At 36.4% G+C, this 23,198-nt stretch overlaps 2 protein-coding genes across 2 annotated transcripts; one reads left to right on the top strand and one right to left on the bottom strand.

Annotated features, from left to right (window-relative positions):
- The first annotated feature begins 1,132 nt into the window (after window positions 1-1,132).
- On the top strand, window positions 1,133-16,811 carry LOC114282296 (Cation efflux family protein). Its single transcript, XM_028224945.2, has 10 exons — window positions 1,133-1,864; window positions 3,933-4,041; window positions 4,375-4,414; window positions 5,211-5,287; window positions 6,237-6,325; window positions 7,362-7,431; window positions 15,863-15,901; window positions 15,997-16,147; window positions 16,247-16,336; window positions 16,488-16,811. The coding sequence occupies exons 1-10, from the start codon at window positions 1,450-1,452 to the stop codon at window positions 16,587-16,589; spliced, it is 1,182 nt and encodes a 393-aa protein (XP_028080746.1). The 5' UTR covers window positions 1,133-1,449; the 3' UTR covers window positions 16,590-16,811.
- A 3,048-nt stretch (window positions 16,812-19,859) lies between these two features.
- LOC114282286 (Concanavalin A-like lectin protein kinase family protein) lies at window positions 19,860-22,214 on the bottom strand. The gene has a single exon (XM_028224937.2). It carries the CDS (start codon window positions 22,124-22,126, stop codon window positions 20,117-20,119), a length of 2,010 nt encoding a protein of 669 aa, XP_028080738.2. The 5' UTR covers window positions 22,127-22,214; the 3' UTR covers window positions 19,860-20,116.
- Window positions 22,215-23,198: the final 984 nt, after the last annotated feature.

Genomic DNA, 23,198 nt, shown 5'->3' with positions numbered 1-23,198 from the left:
TTTAAGCAATTTTTTTTTAAGTTTTAGATACACCTAACATAAATACACTTAAAAAGTATAATATTTATATTTTTTTTAAATACACTAAATATCAAAAAATACAAAAAAAAAAAACGAAAATTCAATACATTTTTCGTATTTTTGTATATTTATTAATTTTTTAAAATATTTTTTCACAAACATTTTACTATTTAGATACATCTAAGTAAGTTGCATTTAAAAAAGTAAAAAAATTTCTTAAAATTTAAAAAATATTTACTAAAAACAAAAAAAATCTGAAAAATAAAAATACTAGTTTTCAAAAAATTGAAACCAAACACACTGAATGACATTTTTTATCTAACATTACTAAAAAAGTAATTAATTGTTAATTTTCAGTGATAATTTAAAAATTTGATTACAAAAAATGTCATTAATTTAAATTTTAGCGATAGTTTTAAAAAATCGTTAAAATTTTTTTACTAATTTAATTTTTAGTAACAGTTTGAAAATTTGTTAAAAAAAAACAATAATTGTAAAATTCACAGAAAATTTATAAAAATTGTGATAAAAAATTATTAATTATCTATTTTAACGACATATGTAAAAAATTTGTTAAAAAATAATCAATGTGTTTGGTTTGAGTTTTTTGAATTAATTTTTTTGAAAACTAAGTTTTTTTGATTTTTGTGTTTTTTTTTTGTTTTTAGTGAATATTTTTTAAATTTTAAACATTTTTTTTTACTTTTTAGATGCACCTTACTTAGATGTATCTAAAAAGTAAAAAATTTGTGAAAAAATATTTTAAAAAATTAATAAATACATAAAAATATAAAAAATTTACTGAATTCTCATATATTTTTTTTTGTATTTTGGGTATTTAGTGAATTTTTAAAAGATTTTCTTTACAAATTTTTACTTTTTAAATACATTTAAGTTAGGTATGCCTAAAAATTAAAACAATTGCTTAAAATATTAAAAAAATCAGTAAAAATAAAAAAATATGAAAAATAAAAAAATAAAATTTTCTAAAAAGTATTTTTTGAAAAATAAAATCAAGTATATAATTTTTAACCACGATTTTACTAAAATTATTTTTTTAATAAAACTTTAATAAAAATTAAGTTAAAAAAAAAAAGAGAAGAGGAAATATGGAGATATCAATACGTTAGTCGTCTTCGTTTCTTTGACTTGGGCTCCTGCTCCGCCACTCTCCCTCTCTCTCTCTCTCTCCCCTTCTCCTCGCACCCAAGACCACCATATGCAGTTACAGTCTATAGATCAAAGTCTTCATCATTTCTTCACCAAAATCGCCACTTTCGATCACACAACACCAATTCTTCGACCAACAACATTCAATCCCTCACCCCCTCACTCAATCGGATTTCAAAATCGAATTTTTTTCTCATATTGTAAACTTTGATTTGGGGCTTCTGATTCGAGTCTGAAAATTCTTCGAGTTTCGCAACAATGAAGACCACATCTTTTCACTATCAGAAACTCGAAACTGAATCGCCGCGATCGTGGAACGCCGAGTTCGATCGAAGGTACGCATTTTCACGCCAGACTTCGTTTCATAATCAATCGGCCGAGCCGATATCTGTGATTTCGAATTCGAACGATCCTGTGAAGAAGCCTTTTCTTTCTCGGACTGCGTCGAGCATAGATATTCCGCCGAGTTTTAATCCACAGGACGAAAGTGAGAGCAGATGGACAGAAGAGAAGGGTTCGGATGAGAAATACTCGGTTTTGTTTTTTGTGTTATCGGGTTTTAGCATTATGAGGTCTGGTAATCGCCCAATGAAGAGGTTGCTTTTGATGATCTCCCTCAATGTTGCGTATTCAACTGCTGAATTGTTTATTGGCCTTCTTTCAGGCCGTGTAGGTGCGATTCTCAATCTCTTTGCAAGTGAATTACTGTTCTAAATTTTGTTTTTTTTGCCCATGTATATACGTATATACTAGCGGTTGGAATACGATTCAGAATAAAACAAAATATTTATTATATATTGGATGCCAATTTAGCAAACAAAATGTTTGATGTTCCCCTCCTTTATTTATTTTTATTTTTGTTTTGAATATAGAAATGGACACTTGGCATAACAATAGAGAAGTTTTGGGACACTGTGTTCACTTTATAATAGTACTAGTATTAAATAAGTGAGAAAAAAAATTACATTTTATGTGCGACTGTTCATTATCAAATCCAAGGTGTTAGGCTCAAGTTTTGCCCTCTTCTTTTTTTTGATCCGCAAAAATAAAACTTTATTGACGAAGAAAGTAAGATACATGCGAAAACTTACATCAACAAAGAAGGGAAGTGCAACAGCATCAAAACTAACCTTACTAATCCCAACTCAGTTGGCACCGATCAGTTAACACAATCCTTTGCTAGCACTTAACCCATGATTGGTGAGGCACCAATCAAAAGAACCAAAAAGAGAAAGGAAAAAATAACAGAGAACCAGCAACAATTAGAACAACACACTTAGCAACCTTAACAGTCCCTAACCAGCAACATTACAGCAACAGGCCAAAAGCAGACTTGCTTACTGAGGCCTTGTGTGAGCAACATACCACCAGCATCCAGCAGCATTAGCATTAGCATTAGCATTAGCATCCAGCTGCACAGAGCAGACCAGCTACCAGCAGCATTAGCAATACCACTACCCTCCTAACATCTGCACAGAGCAGACCAGCTTCCTACAACAGCATGCCTACCAACTGCATGCATCAGCTGACCTCTGAACTACAGCATACAGCCTATCTATTTGCAACCTCCACTCATCCTCATACACCAACAGACCTCCAATACCCTCTTCTATATATATATATATTAAATTGAGAAATTCACTTGCCATGTAGAGAAGCCAAGGTTTCAGGACACCAACATGAGTATTCACTTTATATATATATAAGCCCATTTTCAGAACATGGGTTAAAAGTCAAAAGTCAACTTTTTAATTCATTTTAGATCGCATCACCTCTCACATAAAATAGTAAAAAAAGTTACATACAGTCAAGAAGTCAACTTTTAATTATCTTCCTAAAACACCCCATAGTATAGATAGATAGAAGATATAGATGAGTTCAATTCCTGCTTTGTTCTCTAGGAATTGATTTTAAAGATATGGGAATGGATGTGCAATGATAACCTTGCAAATTACACACTATGGAAGTATGGGTTGTCTGTTGGACAATGAGTCAATGACATTCTTAGTGGGTGTTTGGGAAGTGGGTTTTTTTGTGGTTGGATGTGATGTTTGTGAGAGAAAAAGTGAAATGATTATGGGGTTTGATATGGTATTTTGTTTGGATTTGTTTTTTTTTGGTTTTGTAATTAATTTGCCTTTTAGTGAAAAAAAATAAAAAAAAAAAACCAAAAAAAATCCTTCCCAAACACCGCCTTAGTTTCAGTTACAGTTTTTAAATTTTACACGTTGTATGTGTGCTTATTTTCGTATCACCTGCTAGAATCAATCTATATTCTTCTCATGTGTGTATGTTTTCTTTTACTGGAATGTGTACACAATAAACACACTAAAATGTGCAAGAATCATGGGTGAGAATGGATAGAGACCAGGTCGTAGGTAGTGTATAGATAGCAGTTATTGGCTTAGTGATTTTTTGGTCCTTATGGCAACTACTAAACAAGGTAAATATTCGAAAATTTTGAAAACTTTCACCAAAGACAAAAAAAAGCAAAATGTGTTTTTTGAGAATCAAAATTGTGTGACAAATTTGTTCATACCAAGTGAGTTGTGTGCTTTATATAATGGTATACATGATTCAAATGTTCTGTTCTGTGTGCTTGCATGCACAAGATTTTGTATCTTGACATATGATAGTATTGGTTAATTGGAAGTAAGGGAGCTTCATTTTAAGATCATTCTATAATTCCTTTGCTTACTCTCCACCGTATTGATTAACTTTTGTTGTTCATTCTATGCCAGGTTTGGTGTCTGATGCTTTTCATTTGACATTTGGATGTGGACTCTTAACATTTTCATTGTTTGCAATGGCTGCTTCACGGAAAAAGAGTGATCGACTCTACACTTATGGGTGAGATCAAAATTTCTATCTTTATGTTTATGAAAGCAACTGAACTACTGTAAATTGCCTTGTTAACTCGCTTGGTAGTAGTTTCATTTTTTCCATTTTGTCTTGTGAAATTATTTTATATCCTACATCTACGGTTTCACACATTGGAGGGTTTTCATTTTGGAAAATATATGGATTTGAATACTAAAACTGTTTTTATTTGATATTGTCTGGTTGCTGCAATATTTATGTACTGGTCAAACATGTTTTGCTTGAACTGTGTGAACTGTTACATTTTGACATTTGGAATGCATCTAGCAAATTAATTAATCAGAGTTCTTTTATACTAACTAGGTACAAGAGGCTTGAAGTTTTATCTGCTTTCACCAATGCTGTAAGTATTTGAAATTTCCTGATTGCTATTATTGGTAGTAATGGCTAAAATGCAGTACTTTGATTTTAACCTTGCACCTTATAGAGATGAATTCTTCAATTTACTGCAAGTTCTAGTCTATCAACTCTTACTTTGGAAAACATATCCCATTGACCTAGTATACCCACAAACAAGAGCCATGCCACTCTTACTCTCTGGTGCTTTAGTTTGTTGTCTATGATCATGAACAATGCACATCCTAGTCCTTTTTCTCGGATTTTATTTATGTTCAACTGATGCTATTCCCACTCCTGCACGAATTTGCTTAGTTTGTGGACTTGCTATCCATCTGAAGATCTGGATTTCTGCTGCACACTTCATGAACAGAAATTTTCAGCGGCTGAACATTAGTTTCCTTTCCAACATACTTAAGCCTTGATAAGGGGTGACCAAGACCATGAGGTCCCCGTTAAAATGGGATATGGGGAGGGAAGCAGGATGAATGCAGCCTTATCCCATTTTTGGAGAAGTTGTTTCCCTGACTCTGCACTACTAGGGAGACTAATGGCAACCCTTATCGTTGGGCCAAACCGTCCTTTCCATTATACTTGAGCCTTGATGATGGTTTTCTTTTTCTTTTTCTTTTTTTTCTTTTTTTTCTTCGTGTGTTAATGGGGTAGAAAGTGCATATATGTTATTCATAAGAAGAATGTGTGGAATTAACTTCTTAGTCGTGGCGTTAGTGGCACTCTTTCTTGTTAATTGCATTGCTTGGACTAACATAACATTACATTGATTGTGTTGCATGTGTAGACAGCTGTTTCTATTGTTTATGTCCTTCTCTTTAGCTGTGGAAGCACTTCATGCATTTATACAAGATGAATCTGAGCACAAGTAAGATACCCTTTAATTAGCAAATGATCTATTGTGTTTGTGTGTCTTTATTGCAGTAAGTTCAATGGATAGTTATCTTAAATTGTTTTGTATTCTTTTATTTATTTTATTTTTCTGAATATTGAGCATAATCTTCTTGCTTTCCCATGAGAGGTAAACTTCCATATTATCATCTCACATGACTGAACCTTACATTTTATTATCTTATAATGTGTTTCATATATCTAAGCACTTGGCACCATTTACCAATAATCAATGGGTCAACCAAAATTAAGGTTCCGTTTGGATAGGTGAATTTCAAATGAAAGGATTTGAGGTTAAATTTAACAAAAGTAAATGAGAGTTGACTATTATAGGTAGATTGTGAAACTGAAGGGTAGATAGAGTGTAGTTTTAAAAAAAAGGGTAAATTATTAAGATTTTTTTACAACAAGAATTCTTAGAACGAAGGATTTGAAATAACTACTTTTACATTGTTGTTTTAAATTCATTTTGGTAAAGCTTTTAGATTCAATATTGAAATCATATATAAACTATCATCAATTCTAAAATTGCATTATTCTCTTTGAATGATTAGTGCCAAATCCTTTTATTTCAAATCATATATAAACTATCATCAAATCTATAAAATTGCATTATTCTCTTTAAATTCGTTTTGGTAAAGCTATTAAATTCAATATTGAAATCATATATAAACTATCATCAAATCTAAAATTGCATTATTCTCTTTGAATGATTTAGTGCCAAATCCTTTTATTTCAAATCTATAAATCCAAATGCAACCTAAAAGTTCTCCTTACTGAATTCTTTATTCTTATTTTGTAGTTGGCCTATCACATATGGATTATTCTTAATTTGGGGTTTTTTATTTTTCCTTCTTTCTTTCTTTTTTTTCTTTTTTTTTTTTTGTTTGTTTGTTTGAATATTTGCTAATTGTTATTTTTTTTAGGCATTATTTGATTGTTTCGGCAGTGACAAATTTGTTGGTGAATCTTATTGGTGTTTGGTTCTTCCGGAACTATGCTCGCATTAATCTTGGTTAGTCTCTAGCTGCTGTTATATCTTTTGATCTCATTATAATTTAATTTCTATTTTGAGTTGATTGGGAAGCTTAAACATATGTGAAAGTTAGATGTTTTATCCAACTTGAAATTACATAGTCAACAGTTCAAAGTACAGTCATAATGTTAACATCCAGGAAAAAAGTTATCTCTTATTGGTGTTGAGATGACCCTGGTTGCTCAAGTCCCAGAATTCAATGGAGTTTTTTGTTTATATGTCTGCAAAATCTGTACTCAACCTGCCAAGCCACCCTCTTTTGCAATGCCGGCCCTTCCTTTAGGCCATTTAGGTGTTTGCCTATGGCCCCCAATTTTCCCAAGCTCCGTAGTTTTACCCCTCTTTGATCTGGCCTCACAAAATAAAAATTAAAAAAAATTCTTCTTGTCTAGATGCCTAACGAAATTTTAAAAAAATTGGCATTGTCTATGCCTTGGCCAAAAAAATAAAATCCTTTTTTATCTAAGGTCTATTTAAAAAACCTTCCTTTTCCAATTGCTCAACAAAATAAAAACTCTCCTTGTTCCTAGATCCCCAATTCATTCCTTGTCCAAAGGTCATGCAAGAGAAATAAACCTCATTTTCTAAAGGCACAACAAAAGAAAAACCTGCAATTTTTCAATGATCCCCAATAGTAAATGGGCTAATCCAATCTTGATTACAAGAATAGACATGTAAGAAAAATGAATTACAAAAGGGATAAAAATTATTATATTTAGTACTTGCATATAAAAATCCCTTTGTAAAATTTTGCCTAAGACCCCCAAAAGTGTTGGACCGGCCTTGCTGTTTTGCTATATTGATGGTTTGGTTTCCCTGGCTCTATTTGTTCTGCTTCAACTGACGTTATTTCCTTTTTATTTTTTAATTTAATTTATATTTTGATGTAACCATAATATTTAAACTATAAAAACTGCATTGTGTATGTTGTGTTATAGAATGACTTTAGTTTAGAACAAGTTGCATTGGGTATCAAAGTTTCTTCATTCTTCTTATGTTGCATGTTTGCTTGCAGTTTATAGAAAAGCAGAAGATATGAACTACCACTCAGTTTGCCTGCATGTTCTTGCTGATTCTATTCGCAGGTAAGGTTTACTCTTCCCCCAACATATTACAAGATGTATTGGTGCATTTACTGATTTGATATGTTTGACTTAGAAAATATGAGGAAGAAGAACTCCGATAAATATGAGGAAGAAGGAATATATTTATGTTATATTCAAAACTTCTTATCTTACAAGACCAAATGACACTCCTTATATAGGAGATATTACAAACATCATTATAACCCATTATATGCCACTTACATATTATATATTACCACTATCTACCACTAACATATTATATACATGCCACTATCTACCACCAACACCACTATCACATATTCTATACATGCCACTATCTACCACCAACACCACTATCATATTATATACATGCCACTATCTTATTATTAACACAAATTTCCAGCACTCCCCCTCAAGCTGGTTTGAAGATATCTTCCATAGCCAGCTTGCTAGTCAGCTTATCAAATTGCTTCTTGTGTAGTCCCTTCGTTAGCACATCAGCTAATTGTTCACCTGTTGGAAGGTAGGTCATACAGATTATGCCAACATTGATTTTCTCCTTGATGAAATGTTTATCCACTTCTATATGTTTTGTGCGATCATGTAGAACTGGATTATGAGCTATAGATATAGCTGCTTTGTTGTCACAATAGACCTTCATAGGTGTCGGGTGAGAAAGCTTTAATTCTTGAAGAATTCTTTTAATCCACATTACTTCACAGATTCCATGGGCAACAGCTCTGAACTCTGCTTCTGCACTACTTCTAGCTACCACATTCTGTTTTTGACTCCGCCATGTAACTAGGTTCCCACCTACAAAGGAGCAGTATCCGGATGTTGATCTCCTGTCTGTAACACTTCCTGCCCAGTCTGCATCTGTGTATACTTCAACTTGAAGATGTCCATGTTTCTTGAACAGTAAGCCTCTCCCTGGAGTTCCTTTCAAATATCTTAAGATCTTATAAACGGCCTCAAAGTGCTCTGCCTCTGGTGAGTGCATGAACTGACTTACCATGCTGACTGCAAAGGCAATATCAGGCCGCGTATGAGACAAGTAAATCAATTTCCCTACAAGTCGCTGATATTGTTCCTTCTCTTTGACTTCTTCAGCCTTAGCAGCTTGTAACTTCAAGTTAGGCTCGATCGGAGTCTCCACCATCTTACAACCAAGCATACCTGTTTCTCCAAGGAGATCAAGAACATATTTTCTCTGATTAACGAATATACCTTCCTTGGATCTTGCAAATTCCATTCCGAGGAAATACTTGAGGGCTCCCAGATCCTTAATGTGAAATTCTTTTGCGAGTTTCTCTTTGAGGGCTGCTAACTCTGCTTCATCATTACCAGTTAAAATGATGTCATCAACATAAACAATCAAAATTGCAATTTTACTGTCTTTTGAATGTTTATAAAATATTGTGTGATATGCTTGACTCTGCGAGAAGCCACAACTGATAACTGCCTTTCCAAAGCGTTCAAACCACGCTCTTGGTGATTGTTTGAGTCCGTATAATGACTTGTTCAATCTGCATACTCTGTCGCTTCCAAGTCTCTGCTCAAATCCCGGCGGTAGGCTCATGAACACCTCCTCTTCAAGATCACCATTGAGAAATGCATTTTTAATGTCAAGTTGATGTAGAGGCCAATCTGAATTTACTGCAAGAGATAACAGTACTCTGATGGAATTTATTTTAGCAACAGGAGCAAACGTCTCCTGATAGTCGATCCCATAAGTTTGAGTGAAGCCTTTAGCCACCAGTCTCGCCTTGTATCTCTCAACGCTTCCATCTGCGTTACATTTTATCGTAAACACCCATTTACACCCAACTGTTTTCTTGTCTTTGGGTAGATCAACTATCTCCCAAGTACCACTTCTCCTTAAAGCATTCATCTCCTCCATGACTGCTAATTTCCAATTCGGATCATCCAATGCTTCCTGTATATTCCTTGGAACAAACAAGTGTGAAATCCTAGATGTGAAAGCTCTATGGTTTTTAGACAGTCTTTGATAGGAGAGGTAATTTGCAATAGGATGTTTAATGCAATTTCGGACACCTTTCCTAATTGCTATAGGAACATCAAGGTCGGAAATAGAAGGAATAGGATTACCTAAAATTTCGATGCCAGAACTCGGGTGGACATTCGGGTCATTAGGATGGACATTCGGGTCATTATTCCTCAGATGAAATCGCTTCCTAGTATAAACCTGAAGCTCAGGATTTAGATCATTTTGTAGTACTTCTCTCCCTAAACAAGAATCTTCTTGACTAGGCACCATAGAACTTGGTTCTCCTAAGTGATCATTTTCAGACAGATGTGGTTTTTGTGTAGGATAAATGACATTGGGGAGCGGGATAGAAATATCCCAAAAACGGTCTTCTACTCCACTTGTCTCCCCCTGAAGAGAAGTGTTGGGGAAATAGGATTTTGTTTCCACAAATGACACATCCATACTCACATGAAATTTCTTGGTTTGAGGATCGAAACACTTATACCCCTTTTTGTTTGAGGAATAACCCAAAAAAACACATTTTATAGCACGGGGGTCAAGTTTTGAACGAAATTGACTGGGAACATGAACATAGGCAGTACATCCAAAAACTTTGGCGGGTAAATCAGAAAACAACCTCGTGTCAGGAAAAAAAGTTTTGAGACAATCAAAAGGTGTTTTGTATGTTAACACCTTTGTAGGCATCCTGTTTATCAAATAAGAGGCTGTTAAAATTGCTTCACCCCATAAATATTTAGGAACATGCATGTAAAACATTATAGCACGTGCTACTTCAAGTAGATGTTTATTTTTTCGTTCTGCAATGCCATTTTGTTGAGGGGTATCCCGACATGTAGATTGATGAAAAATTCCCTTTTTTTCCAAAAACTCACCCAACTGCTCATTGAAATATTCTGTTCCATTATCAGAATGTAAAATACCAATTTTGGTTTGAAATTGGTTTTCAATCATATTGTAAAAATTTGTGAATAAATTTTTCACGTCAGATTTTTTATTCATCAAATAAATCCAACATAAGCGGGTATGGTCATCAATAAATGTAACAAACCATCTTTTACCAGAAAGAGTAGTGATTTTAGAAGGGCCCCAAACATCACTATGAATCAAATAAAAAGGTTTGGAAGCCTGGTAAGGTTTTGGCAAATAAGTAGAGCGATGAAATTTTGTAAAAATGCAACTTTCACAATGAAAAGAAGAACAATCAATCCCTTTAAATAATTCTGGAAATAAATGTTTCAGATAAAGAAAACTAGGATGTCCTAGCCTATAGTGCCATAGCATTATTTTTTCTCGAACAGAGATTGAACTAGTACTATTAAAGCTCTGAGCTTTTTTATTACTAACAGGTACTTCATCAAAGTAGTAAAAACCTTCAAGCATCCTAGCACGCCCAATCATCATCCCCGAGTTCTGGTCCTGAAATTCACAATGGGATTCAAAAAATGTAACACGACAATTAGAATCCTTAGATAGTTTACTGACAGACAAAAGGTTACAGGCTAAGTTGGGGACGTGAAGAACAACATTGAGATTAATTTTCTCAGTTAGTTTAATAAATCCTTTTCCTGCAATAGGTGAAAAACTACCATCGGCTATTCTAATTTTGTCATGACCAGAACAAGGGAAATAGGTACTAAATAAATGGGAAAAACTAGTCATGTAATCGGAGGCACCGGAATCTATGATCCACGGAGAGAAGTTTAGGCAAGAGAAGGCTTTAGGATTTCTACCTGTTTGTGCCAACAAAACACTAGGAGTACCGGATGAGGAGTTGGATTTTATCAGCTTTAAGAGTTGATCAATCTGCTCTTTGTTGAAGGGACCTGAATAAGCTTCATTAGCGGTAGGAAAGCCACGATTCTTCTCTCCTTGTTTGCTGCTTTTCCAGTTGACAGGTTTGCCATGGATCTTCCAACACGTTTCGCGTGTATGGCGAGGCTTGTTGCAAAAATCACACCAGACCCGTGGCTTATCATCAAACCTGCGCTGGTAATTTGCAGCCTTGTTGGCCTCAGCATCGCTAATTAAAGCAGAAATTTCAATTGATTCACCAGTACATTTTTTCTTAAGCATGACGCTCCTTCGGCTCTCTTCCCTTCTGACTTCGGCAAATACTTCGCCAATGGATGGGAGAGGAGGTTTGCCAATAATTCTTCGTCGCACTTCATCGAACTCAATGTTGAGGCCGGCAAGAAACTTGTAAATACGGCTGTCTTCCACAGTTTTCTTGTGGTGGTTGCAGTCGTCAACCGATTTCCATTCGTATGTGTTGAAGATGTCAAGATCCTGCCACAACCTTTTCAACGAATTGAAATATTTGGTGACGGAATCATCTCCTTGACGAATCTCTCCCAACTTCAAAGTTAATTCAAAAACTTGAGATTGATTTCCTAGGTCAGAATACATCTGACTAACATTATTCCACAACTCTTGTGCAGTAGTATAGCACATGTAATTAGAGCTTATATCCTCCTCCATGGAATTGACCAACCATGTCATAACCATGGAGTTTTCAGCGTCCCAACTGTCGAATAGCGGATCATTAACAGCAGGAGCCTTCTTGTCACCAGTGATGTAACCGATCTTTCCTTGCCTACGGATATACATCCGGACAGATTGTGACCAGCGGAGAAAATTATCACCATTTAGGCGGATGGTGGTGATTTGGACAGAGTGAGAGTTGGACGTTTTCACCGGAATGGCAGCGGCAAGGGTTGAAGTGGTTTCGGACGTGACTTCCGACATGGCTATGACGGTTTTAGGGCTGCTGTGTTTTTTGTTGCTCTGATACCAACTTAGAAAATATGAGGAAGAAGAACTCTGATAAATATAAGGAAGAAGGAATATATTTATGTTATATTCAAAATTTCTTATCTTACAAGACCAAATGACACTCCTTATATAGGAGATATTACAAACATCATTATAACCCATTATATGCCACTTACATATTATATATTACCACTATCTACCACTAACATATTATATTGTTAAAACCTATCACCTACTTCACCCACTTAAACCTACTCCACTAAACCTAACCCACTACACCTCACCTACTCCACTAAACCTAACCCACTACACCACTACCACCTCACCTACTCCACTAAACCTAACCCACTACACCACTACCACCTCCACTTCACCTACTCCTTACCTACTACACACTCACCCTCTTCTATATATAGGAATCATGAATCATTGTAATAGAATATCAATATACAACAACAATCAATAAATACATAAATTCTTACTTGGTATCAGAGCAATAGGTTAGCTCTAGGTGATCTTCACCTTCCGGCGGGCGGCAACCTTGCCTTCACCGCCCGCCGGACCCCAACACATACCTCCTCTCCTTTCACCTTGGTCTCTGCAACCTCACTCTGTAAATCATCACCTCCATCGGCGTCGTCCAAGTCGGCAACGGCAGCCGCAGCAGCATCGTTCTCTTCCTCATCGTTCTCTGTCAAGTCCCGTTCGTAGGAGCCTCCAGAACTATCATATTGCACAAGGATTTAGGAACAACGAACCCAACTTTGTGCAACAACAGAACCGAGATTCCAATTCCTTGTCCTCCAAAACGTTTCCCTCTAGGTAGTTCGATTTCAGCCCCACCGATTGCCAGAGCAAAATCTGTATTCGAATCGTGATTTTATCGAATTGAATTTCATGTATTTGATTTTGTGATTTTGGCGGAGATCGAATCGAAAAGTAAGGGGGGTTTGTAGATTCTTGATGGGGAAGAAGAGGAAGTCTGTGGCGACGAGCCTCGACGAGGTTGATCGAACGATGTATTCGACGTTTTGTAGCGCTGCGAACTCGCTCTCTCAGCTCTACACCCAGGCCATGAACCAGCAAAAACTCAGCTTTCAAACTGGTGAACGCCATGGACTGAAAAAACTCTATCAGTGGATTTTTGAGACAACAAGAGGGAGGATCCAGAGTAAACACTGTTGACATACCTACCTGCAGACTGAGCTGGACTATTGCGGAGAGGAGCCATCAGTGTCACCTAGAGCTCCACCCCAAAAATCATCATTCACAGTCCACATGCACGCACCGCCCAAAATTTTTTTATTATAAAGCTTATTGGTGCTTGTTCCCCACTTTCCTTTTCTTTTTTATTTCGTACTCATTATCAGTCCACTTTTGAACCCACTCCAGCACACCCACAATTTTTTTTTAACATTTTCAGCCTTTTCCTTATTTTTTTTTAATACAAAAATAATCATATATATATATATATATATATTCTGATTCTTTTCACCAAAAAGAGGCCTGGAGCCATAATCCAGCGCACTTTCTTTTATTTTACTATATATATATATGTTTGTTATAATATATTATTTTGACACATAATTTTTCCATTCAAAAAAAAAAAAAAAAAAAAAAAATTTAAATTTTTGTTATAATATATTATTTTGACACATAATTTTTCCATTCAAAAAAAAAAAAAAAAAAAAAAAAAATTTAAATTTACAAATTTGCACAACAAACCATATTTTATTAATCTCAGGGATCAACCCCGATCACATTTTTTACATAAAAAAAAAAAAAAAAAAACACATCCACAGGCGGGATTTTTTCTTATCTACTCTGCCGCCGGTCTCTTCTTCTTGCCTCCGTCCTGCGCGGCCCTTGACGGTGTTGCCTCCGTGCTTCCTAGACCACCAAGCAAGTTGCCTCCTCCCTGCTCCTCCACTGCAGCATATGGTGGCCCTCCGAATCGGAACATCACGGTGGCCTTCCGCTTCAGCTCCTTGTTTTCTGCCTTTAGCACACTGATCTCTGCTCGCGCATCCTTATACATGCGTTGGAGCAGAGCCAGCCGGGCATTTAAATGCTGCACCTCATTTGTCCTACTCTGCAGCCGGTTCGACAAGTTTGTGACCGCCGTCATGCTTTCCACACATACCTTCAAAGTATACTGATTGGCCTCCACATCCGACTGCACTGCCATTCTTTGCTCCACTGACCGCATCGCAAAGTTCAACGGAGCAAACTCCGGGGCGCTTGGTTGAGGTTCCAGTGCCACCGCACCAGTTCTCTCTCTTGTTGACTCGTTGAGGTCGGGAAAGAGGGTGAGCAGCCCGCGGGAAGACGAAGCCATTTTTCTGGGCTACAAAGTGTTCCACAGTTTCTCTCTCCGCAGAGGCAGAGTTTTTTTCAGAGAAGGGTTGGTTTCAGAGGTTTCAGAATGGTATGCCTCAGCCTCAGCCTTCGTCTTGGTTAAATAACCAAGGCAGCCACGCGTATCGCGCGCCACTTGACGCCAGACGACAAACGGGCGCGCCAACCAAGACACTCACGTGCCTCGCCATCATGTCCGGCACACCTTTTGATGAATTGGGCATGCCTTTTGATGGCACGCCTTTTGAAAAATTGGGCACACCTTTTGAGGGTGCAACTTCTACAAGGGTCCGACAAGACTCCGTAAACTGTCCCGACATTGATTCCGGTTAGTTTCTACAAGGGTCCGACAAGACTCTGTAAACTGTCCCGACATAGATTCCGGTTAGTTTCTACAAGGGTCCGACAAGACTCTGTAAACTGTCCCGACATTGATTCCGGTTAGCTCCTTCATGGGTCCGACAAGACTCTGTAAACTGTCCCGACATTGATTCCGGTTAGTTTCTACAAGGGTCCAGCAAGACTCCGTAAACTGTCACAATAACTGTCACAACATTGTCTTCTACATCGGTCTGACACAACCATCCAGTGTCCTCTACAACGTTATGACACCACCATACGGTGTCTTCACCATCGGTCTGACACGACCATACAGTGTCTCCTATCCTCTTTTCTTTTATGTATTCGTCTATTTTCTTGTTTTGTTACTCTCTCCAAACTCAAGTTGGCTAGTTCCTATCCCCCTTGAGTTTGCGGGGGCTGTTAAAACCTATCACCTACTTCACCCACTTAAACCTACTCCACTAAACCTAACCCACTACACCTCACCTACTCCACTAAACCTAACCCACTACACCACTACCACCTCACCTACTCCATTAAACCTAACCCACTACACCACTACCACCTCCACTTCACCTACTCCTTACCTACTACACACTCACCCTCTTCTATATATAGGAATCATGAATCATTGTAATAGAATATCAATATACAACAACAATCAATAAATACATCATGAATCATTGTAATAGAATATCAATATACAACAACAATCAATAAATACATAAATTCTTACTTATATACATGCCACTATCTACCACCAACACCACTATCACATATTCTATACATGCCATTATCTACCACCAACACCACTATCATATTATATACATGCCACTATCTTATTATTAACACAAATTTCCAGCAGTTTGTATTCTTGGATCCTTTCCCCCTTATATGTATATATATTTATATACATGTATACATGCTTATAGATCCATCTTAATTCGGGGTATGCCAATTGTTTCACAGTGCAGGTTTGATCTTGGCATCTTGGCTTTTGACCCTTGGGTAATCCCTTTTTAACCCGCACCTCTCTACCTCTTTTCATGCCTCTTTTTCTTTTTGCTCATGTTCACTTATATTTTATGTTTCTTGTATTTCAGGGTTAAAAATGCTGAAGTTTTATGTTTGGGACTGGTTTCCGTCACTGTTTTTATGCTCGTCATGCCACTGTTTAGAGCAACTGGTGGCGTCCTACTCCAAATGGCACCACCTAGTATTCCATCCTCAGCATTGAGTAAATGCTGGAGACAGGTGATAACATCTCTTTTGTATAAAAATTTAGATTTTTTTAATTTCGAGTGCAGTTTTTGGTTGATGGGTTATCGAAGATGCTAATATTAGTTTGATTAGGTAATGTCTCGGGAAGATGTTTCAGAAGTTTCTCAAGCACGTTTTTGGGAGCTGGTGCCGGGTCGTGTTGTTGGATCACTCACACTACAGGTAATATTACTGATCAGTTATTTTTGTATATAATTTTTATTGATCCACTAAATGGCCTTGTATTCTTCTAACTGAATGAATCCCTTCGTTTCCTATTGTATTCTCTAATTAGCATTTTGTGTGCTGGTGTTTTTGTGGTCAACATTGACAGGTAAAGAAGGGAATGGACGAGCGCCCGATACTCCAATATGTGCATGGCTTGTACCATGATTTGGGCGTACATGACTTGACCGTACAAACTGACTATGCCTAAGTCCGTGTCTTGTTTCACTTGGGTTTCTGTTGGAGAAAAGAGGTGTAAGTGAAGTACTTCATCTAGATTTGTTATCACATGCCCATTCAAAGAAATGTATTACATGCATACGGGGATTCTAAATATATTCGCCATTTGAAAGAAAAATAACTCTGCAAAGTGAATTATTGTTATCCTTCTAATTAGTATAATGAAATTTTGAGTAAAATATTTTATGAACAATGCATTTTTTTTGGCCGCCTTTTGTGAGTCTGGCATTTAGCACTTGATTTTACTTGTTAGTTGGTGATTTTGTATTGCAATACTTGAAGACTATTAGAACTGGGTTGACGTGTCGGGTGGTTCTTGCATATTGCTGCAGAAACAAGCTGTGATCTGACAAATTTGCCTGATTTTCTCAGTATATTTTGAAACGAGCTGTGGTTCTTGCATAGAAGCCCCACGGGCATTGCCTGTCACTTGAATGGCACCAAAAGCTATTTTGCTTTTGCGATAATAAGACTCTGTTTTGCTATCTTTTAGGGAAATGTTAGGGTATCTCCAATGGTTCACCAGAATTTTCATCAAATTTGAGTAAAAAAAAAAAAGCGTGTTCTGCAATTTGATATCAGTCACTCCAACGGCTTTCATCAAAACACACTGGATGTTTGGGGGGATGATCGGCCAGTCGACTAGACAGGAAAAATGAATTTTTTTTCCCTCTATTTCTGTTCCTCAATTCGTTTTCCATTTCTTTTTCTCTCCATTAAATCTTTTTCATTTTTTTTGCCTTCAATAATAATTTCATTCAAAAATCTGATATAAAAAGATATTAGATAAAAAATGATTTGGAGTTCGATCCTAAATTGTACCCCACACAAATGATAGATTTACAGTTGAATCCTTCAAAAATGATTTGTGAGCATGATTTGTGTGTTTGTAGCATTTTTGTTTTTAAAAATGATTTGGAGTAGGTGTGTTTTTATTATTGTTTTTGTTTTTAAAAAATAAAAGGAAAAAGCTTCGGACCCCAGTGGGGTACTGGGGTCGCGTGTGATTGGTCTAAAAAAAAAAATTATTATTTTATTATTTTTTTATTTTATGTTTTCTGCCAATTCCATGTTGCCACGTCACTGGGGGTGCGACCTCTACTAGGGTCCGAAGCACGGCTCAAAATAAAAATGATTTGTGAGCTCAATCATGAGAGAGGTAGCTGTTCATAATTTTTTACAATTGTCAGACTTTAGATGTTGAGCTCTTCATACTAATTTGACAGATACAAATAAAAAAACCAATACACTTGGTACTCATAACAAATCAATCACATGTTATTTTTCAAATTTTGAACCCACTATCAATATATATATAATCAAAATAGATTTAACTATAGAAAACAGATTAAAATGCAATGTAGAAATACACGGCAAGAAATTGAATAGAAATCATGATCTTCATGAAACAGTTAAGGAAATCTATTTGTTGATTAAAATAAGATTTGTCGTTGAAGCTCATTATAATGGGCCCTTCACATAGGATTTAAATTTTCCATGTTTATTGATATTATTTTATGATCCTCATTTCGTTGTTCTTTTTCATTCATCATAGATAATATTTTTAGTTGCTAATCTCTATCCTTGGCCCTTCTTCGACGCTCTGCAGCCTTTTGTTTATGGTCTATTGCCTTTTGTTCATCTCGCTTCACAGTTCTAGCGGAGATAGTTGGAAATACTTCAATAATTTAGATTGGTTGGCAGCCATTTCATCAAATCTAATATCGTGAATTGCTTGATTCTTCAACTTCTCTTTCGCAGCTTTAGTACCAATTGGTCGTGTTGATGTATTAGTCAGTTGTTGGTCCACCGCAATATTGTTGTTGGGTTGAAAAGGTTCACCTTTAGTTGCTGAATTCGAAAATGGATATGCTTGTTGCGTGGCTTTTTTGGGTTGTGTTCTAATTTTATCTAACTTATAACTTCGGCGCAAAATATCCCAACTTGTATCAAATGTGAAGTATTTTTTTTTGTATTGCATGATACATGTGCTTAGCTTCAGCTACCTAAAAAAATGAAATTTGTAAACATTTCGATAACAAATAGACTGACCATTAAAAAAATTGATATTTAATAACAGAAATAAAAATTACCATGTCTGCCTCAGTTGTTCCACTTTTTTGCCTAAGAAAATCACATAATTTATTAATTGCCTTTCACATGACAAACCAATGGTGAGATAAAGAAATACGGTTTCGATTTGATTCACCACTCAATTGTGAATTAAAATAAAAGAGTACTCTTTCTCAGAATATTACCATGGGCTGACTATTACCAGTAATGGGATATTGAGAGACGGCCAACCAAGATCTACATAAAGTTTCATCTTCCATAATGGTGAACGCTTTACCACGAGAAACACGAAAAGTTAGAGATCCAAAATTAATATCAGCGTTTTGCTCTAAATTTTGTGATTTCTCAAATATTTCAAAATCTTCCATAGTTTTAAGAAAATTTAATAGGATACAACATCCAACACACACACAGTGAAATATATTGTAAAAGAAAGAAGAAAAGAAGGGGAAAAAAATGTGAAAAATTGAAGAAATCATATACACTGAAGCTCACACAATGAGAAGACAAATGAAATAAAAAGTGAAGATTGAAGTTAACCAGAGCACAAATAAAATAAAAATTGCAATGATATTGTGAAATTAAATAACTGGTAGAGTCTTATTTTATAAACCACAACAACGGTAGCTTTGTCAAATCCTTTGCAAAACCAACGGTAACCTTATTGGAGTTGCACCTGCTAAATGAACGACTAATTTTGATACAAATTTAAATCTACATGCAATGCATTTGTCTCTGCTATCCATGAATTAATGTTGGTAAGGAATTTCGTTTTGGTACCACAAAAAGCAACCAACTTTTCAAGCCAGTTTGCAGTCCAAACCATGGCTACTGCTCTTCATTTTCTGTGTAATCCAGATGATCGGGGGGACGACCAGTTGGACGTCCGGTGGGCCCTACTACCAATGTACATGCACAGTAAAATGGTGAAATTTGCCCCAGCTCCTCAGTTTGGTGAAAATTTTGGAGCGTCCTCAATTTGATATCATTTTGATAAGCCGTTGAATAAAAAAAGGTGTCATTTTGCACTAAATTCAAATTTAGTAATGATTCTGATGAACCGTTGGAGATGGCCTTATAGATAGTTAACATTCCACTCGATTAACATTGAAATCTCCCAGTTAGTTGCTATCACTAAGAGACTAACAACTTAGAGAAACGCAAAAAGTTGTTGAGACAGCATCACTTCATGACAAGGCCTGAAATGTTGAATAAGGCCATCTATACAAATCCTCATAGGGCTTGATTAAAGAACTTGAATGAGCAGTAGTAGACTTAAACATGGCACTAGACTGAAGAACAAATACAAAAGATTAACCAAAGCTCCTAATAGCTACTTACAGACCCTCTCTAAAAGTTTAGGGCCTCGAGATTTACATATGTATATAAACACACCGGTGGATGGACATGTTGCTGTGGCATCAATTATCTACCATTCTGTACAGTAATTGGTGTAATTTCACCTATTTCAAGAGAGCAATTATTCAAATCTTCTTTGAATGATGGATCCATGGGTGGCCACATGAAAGCCGGTTTCTCCTTTGGGATAGGTGGTGGAGCTGCCTCGCCTGTGAGAGCCTGGAGGACAGTTCTCGTGGTAGGCCTTTGGTGCGGGTTTGGATGGCAACAGGCTAATGCCAGCTTGAGCACACACTCTGCTTGCTCCTCGTCAAAGTCCCCACTCAGTCTGGTATCTATAGCATCAATGATCCTCTCTGACTTATAAAGCTCCCATACCCAACCCACGATGCCATTGCTATAGTTATTCTGATCATTTTGATTTCCGGGCTTTCTTCCACAGGCAACTTCAAGTAACAGAACACCAAAGGCGTAGACGTCTGTTTGAACGGTAGCCCTACCCGTAAGAAAACTCTCTGGTGCCATATAACCCGGTGTTCCTGCTACCTCTTTCGTCGAGTGGTGAGTGATTTCACCCACTTGAAAGGTTCTAGCTAGTCCGAAATCTCCCAAACAAGCGTTGAACTCGGAGTCTAACATTATGTTGCTGGCTTTGATGTCGCGGTGAAGTACCCTCTTTGCACACCCATTATGAATGTAATCTAATGCTTGTGTCACACCGCAAATTATCCCGTGCCTCATCTCCCAACTCAAGGTGGAGTCCTCGGGATCTTGACTTTTGTTGCGAAATATAAGCTTTTCTAAGCTCCTATTTGGCATGAACTCGTATATGAGAAGGAGCTCGTTGCATTCGTAGCACCAACCGATTAATTTCACAATGTTCTTGTGATGGAGATTGCCGATTGTGGTGATTTCAGCTACGAAATCTTGCTTCCCTTGACTCGAATCCTTGGAAAATCGTTTCACAGCTACCTCTTTACTGTCTAACAATCCTTTATAGACAATCCCGCATCCTCCTCTCCCTAGTTCGTTTTTGGGGTTGAAATTCCCTGTAGCATGTTTAAGTTCCTTCAGCCGGAACTTCATAGGGGCCGTTGCTGAACTCTGAATCTGTTGCTCCACGTCCCTCCGATCATCATCGCGTACTTGCTGCCCTCTGTACTTCATTCTCAAATAACATAAAAGTGAGAATCCGCATATCAAAGAAACCAAAATCACCGCAATCACGATCCAAACCCACAACTGGTCAGCTGCATCGTCTATTTCTGTACTGTCGAACTGCCAAGACTTTACGCAGTTGAGCTGCGCGGTGTTTTCCCCGGTGGAAGCCGAGAACCCCACGAAAACATCCTCCGGAAGAAACTCAGAGAGGTTAAGAGGCATTGAAAGTATTGGATTATACTGGCTGCCTACCGTTTCATTTGTCATGAATACAAAAAGCGATGTTCCATTGTATTGAATGTTGACGGTGACATCTTGTGCGCTTGAAATATTAACATTATGGTCATTTAAAGAAACTTGCTTAATGGAGTTAATACTGTTTACATCAATACCAACATGGTTATCATCGAAATCATCTGGGTAGCTCTTCTTTGTGTCGAATTCAACAGCAACTATGTCCTTTGTTGTTGAACCATTTGTGGTTGCATTTGCAATTCCGAGCCATTTTCCCTGGCTGTTTTGTGGGATAGAGCCACGTCCACTTTCCGTGGTCAATATGAATGCCAGTCCTTCACCAACAGGACCACTCTGGGGAGAGATATTGAGAACGAACGTCGAATTGAACGATGCTGTGATGTTCTTCTTTCTGCTCCATAGTTTGAACTGTTTCTTATACCATACCCTTCCGGACAAGTCTGTAATACTTATTCCGCGAGCTTCTTTTGTCACTTGAATGGCACCATCAAATATACTCGCATTGGTTGTCATAATTAAATCATCTTCGCTGGGGAAGTTTGGAAAATTGAAATTCAAGCATTCCACTTGAATAATTAAACCACTTAGGAGAGTTGCTATCGCTAAGAGATTAACAACTCTAGAAAAACACAAGAATTTGTGGAATTTCATAACAAACATGCTTGAAGATTATTTAATGCAACTAGAAGTTGATGATGGATGTGAAATGATTTCTGGTGGTATAAATAGAATATATATTCTGTAAAAAATAAGCAAGTTGTTATATGTATATATAATATATATATGTATGCGAATATGTGTTGGTAGGTATTTTACTAGGCAATTTCTTTCTTGGAAGAAATAGGTTATTATGACCAGAACCAAGTAGAAACTTCCATGTACTCTCCTTCCATTGAACAGAGTAGTTTGAATTCCTAAATTCTAATCCAACCATACACAGGCCATGCCGTCCATTGATCGACTTTTTATAGCCGTGGTCAATTGTATATTTGATTTCAAAGCCAAGGAGCCGGAAAATTCAAATATTATCTAGTTGTTAATGTTCGTCTTTTTCTGTTCTTAGTTACCTTGCAGTTTCTCAACTACGAAAATTGCACAGGATTGCGTCTGCTGAATTGCAGTAGGAGTCATAAGTTCGACCCTCATTCACGCCCATGAGTTTAGGGCTGTAAACAAATCGAGTCGAGTTGAGTAATAAATTGTTCAAATTTGACTTGAAAATTGATTGAGTTTCAAAATAGATTTAAGTTTGATTTATTTACATAACAAATTGATCTCAAACGAACTTTTAACGAATCAAAAAAATAAGTCCAGCTGGATTAGCTTGGTTCATTTTACAGCTTTGCGCATCTGTTATATACCTTTCCCACCATCAGTATTAGATACGTACTTGTTACTTTTCTTGTTTTACTTGTTTCTCAAGATTTTGGTTATAATATTTCTAGTTTATATTATTATTGTTTGAAATGGTCCTTTGATTGAAGTAAATGACGTTGATGGCACTATTTTTCTGTATTTATATATTATTATGGAACTTCTGGGTATTTTATTTTCTTATCTCTTCTTTAAGTTGAAATATTCATTTTTGTTAATGGTGGAGAAATTGCCAAGAAGATTAATTAACGTCTTGTTTGAGAATATCACTTTTTGTCGAGCTTCTATTTAAAAAGAGTATTTTTATTCGGGTTCAAAAATTGGACTAATTTTTTAAATTTAGTAATATGTCAAAAAG

This window comes from Camellia sinensis, chromosome 10 (genome assembly GCF_055761805.1).
Source record: "Camellia sinensis isolate YWXY chromosome 10, ASM5576180v1, whole genome shotgun sequence".
NCBI lineage: Eukaryota > Viridiplantae > Streptophyta > Magnoliopsida > Ericales > Theaceae > Camellia > Camellia sinensis.
This window is presented reverse-complemented; position numbering and strand designations above follow the sequence as displayed.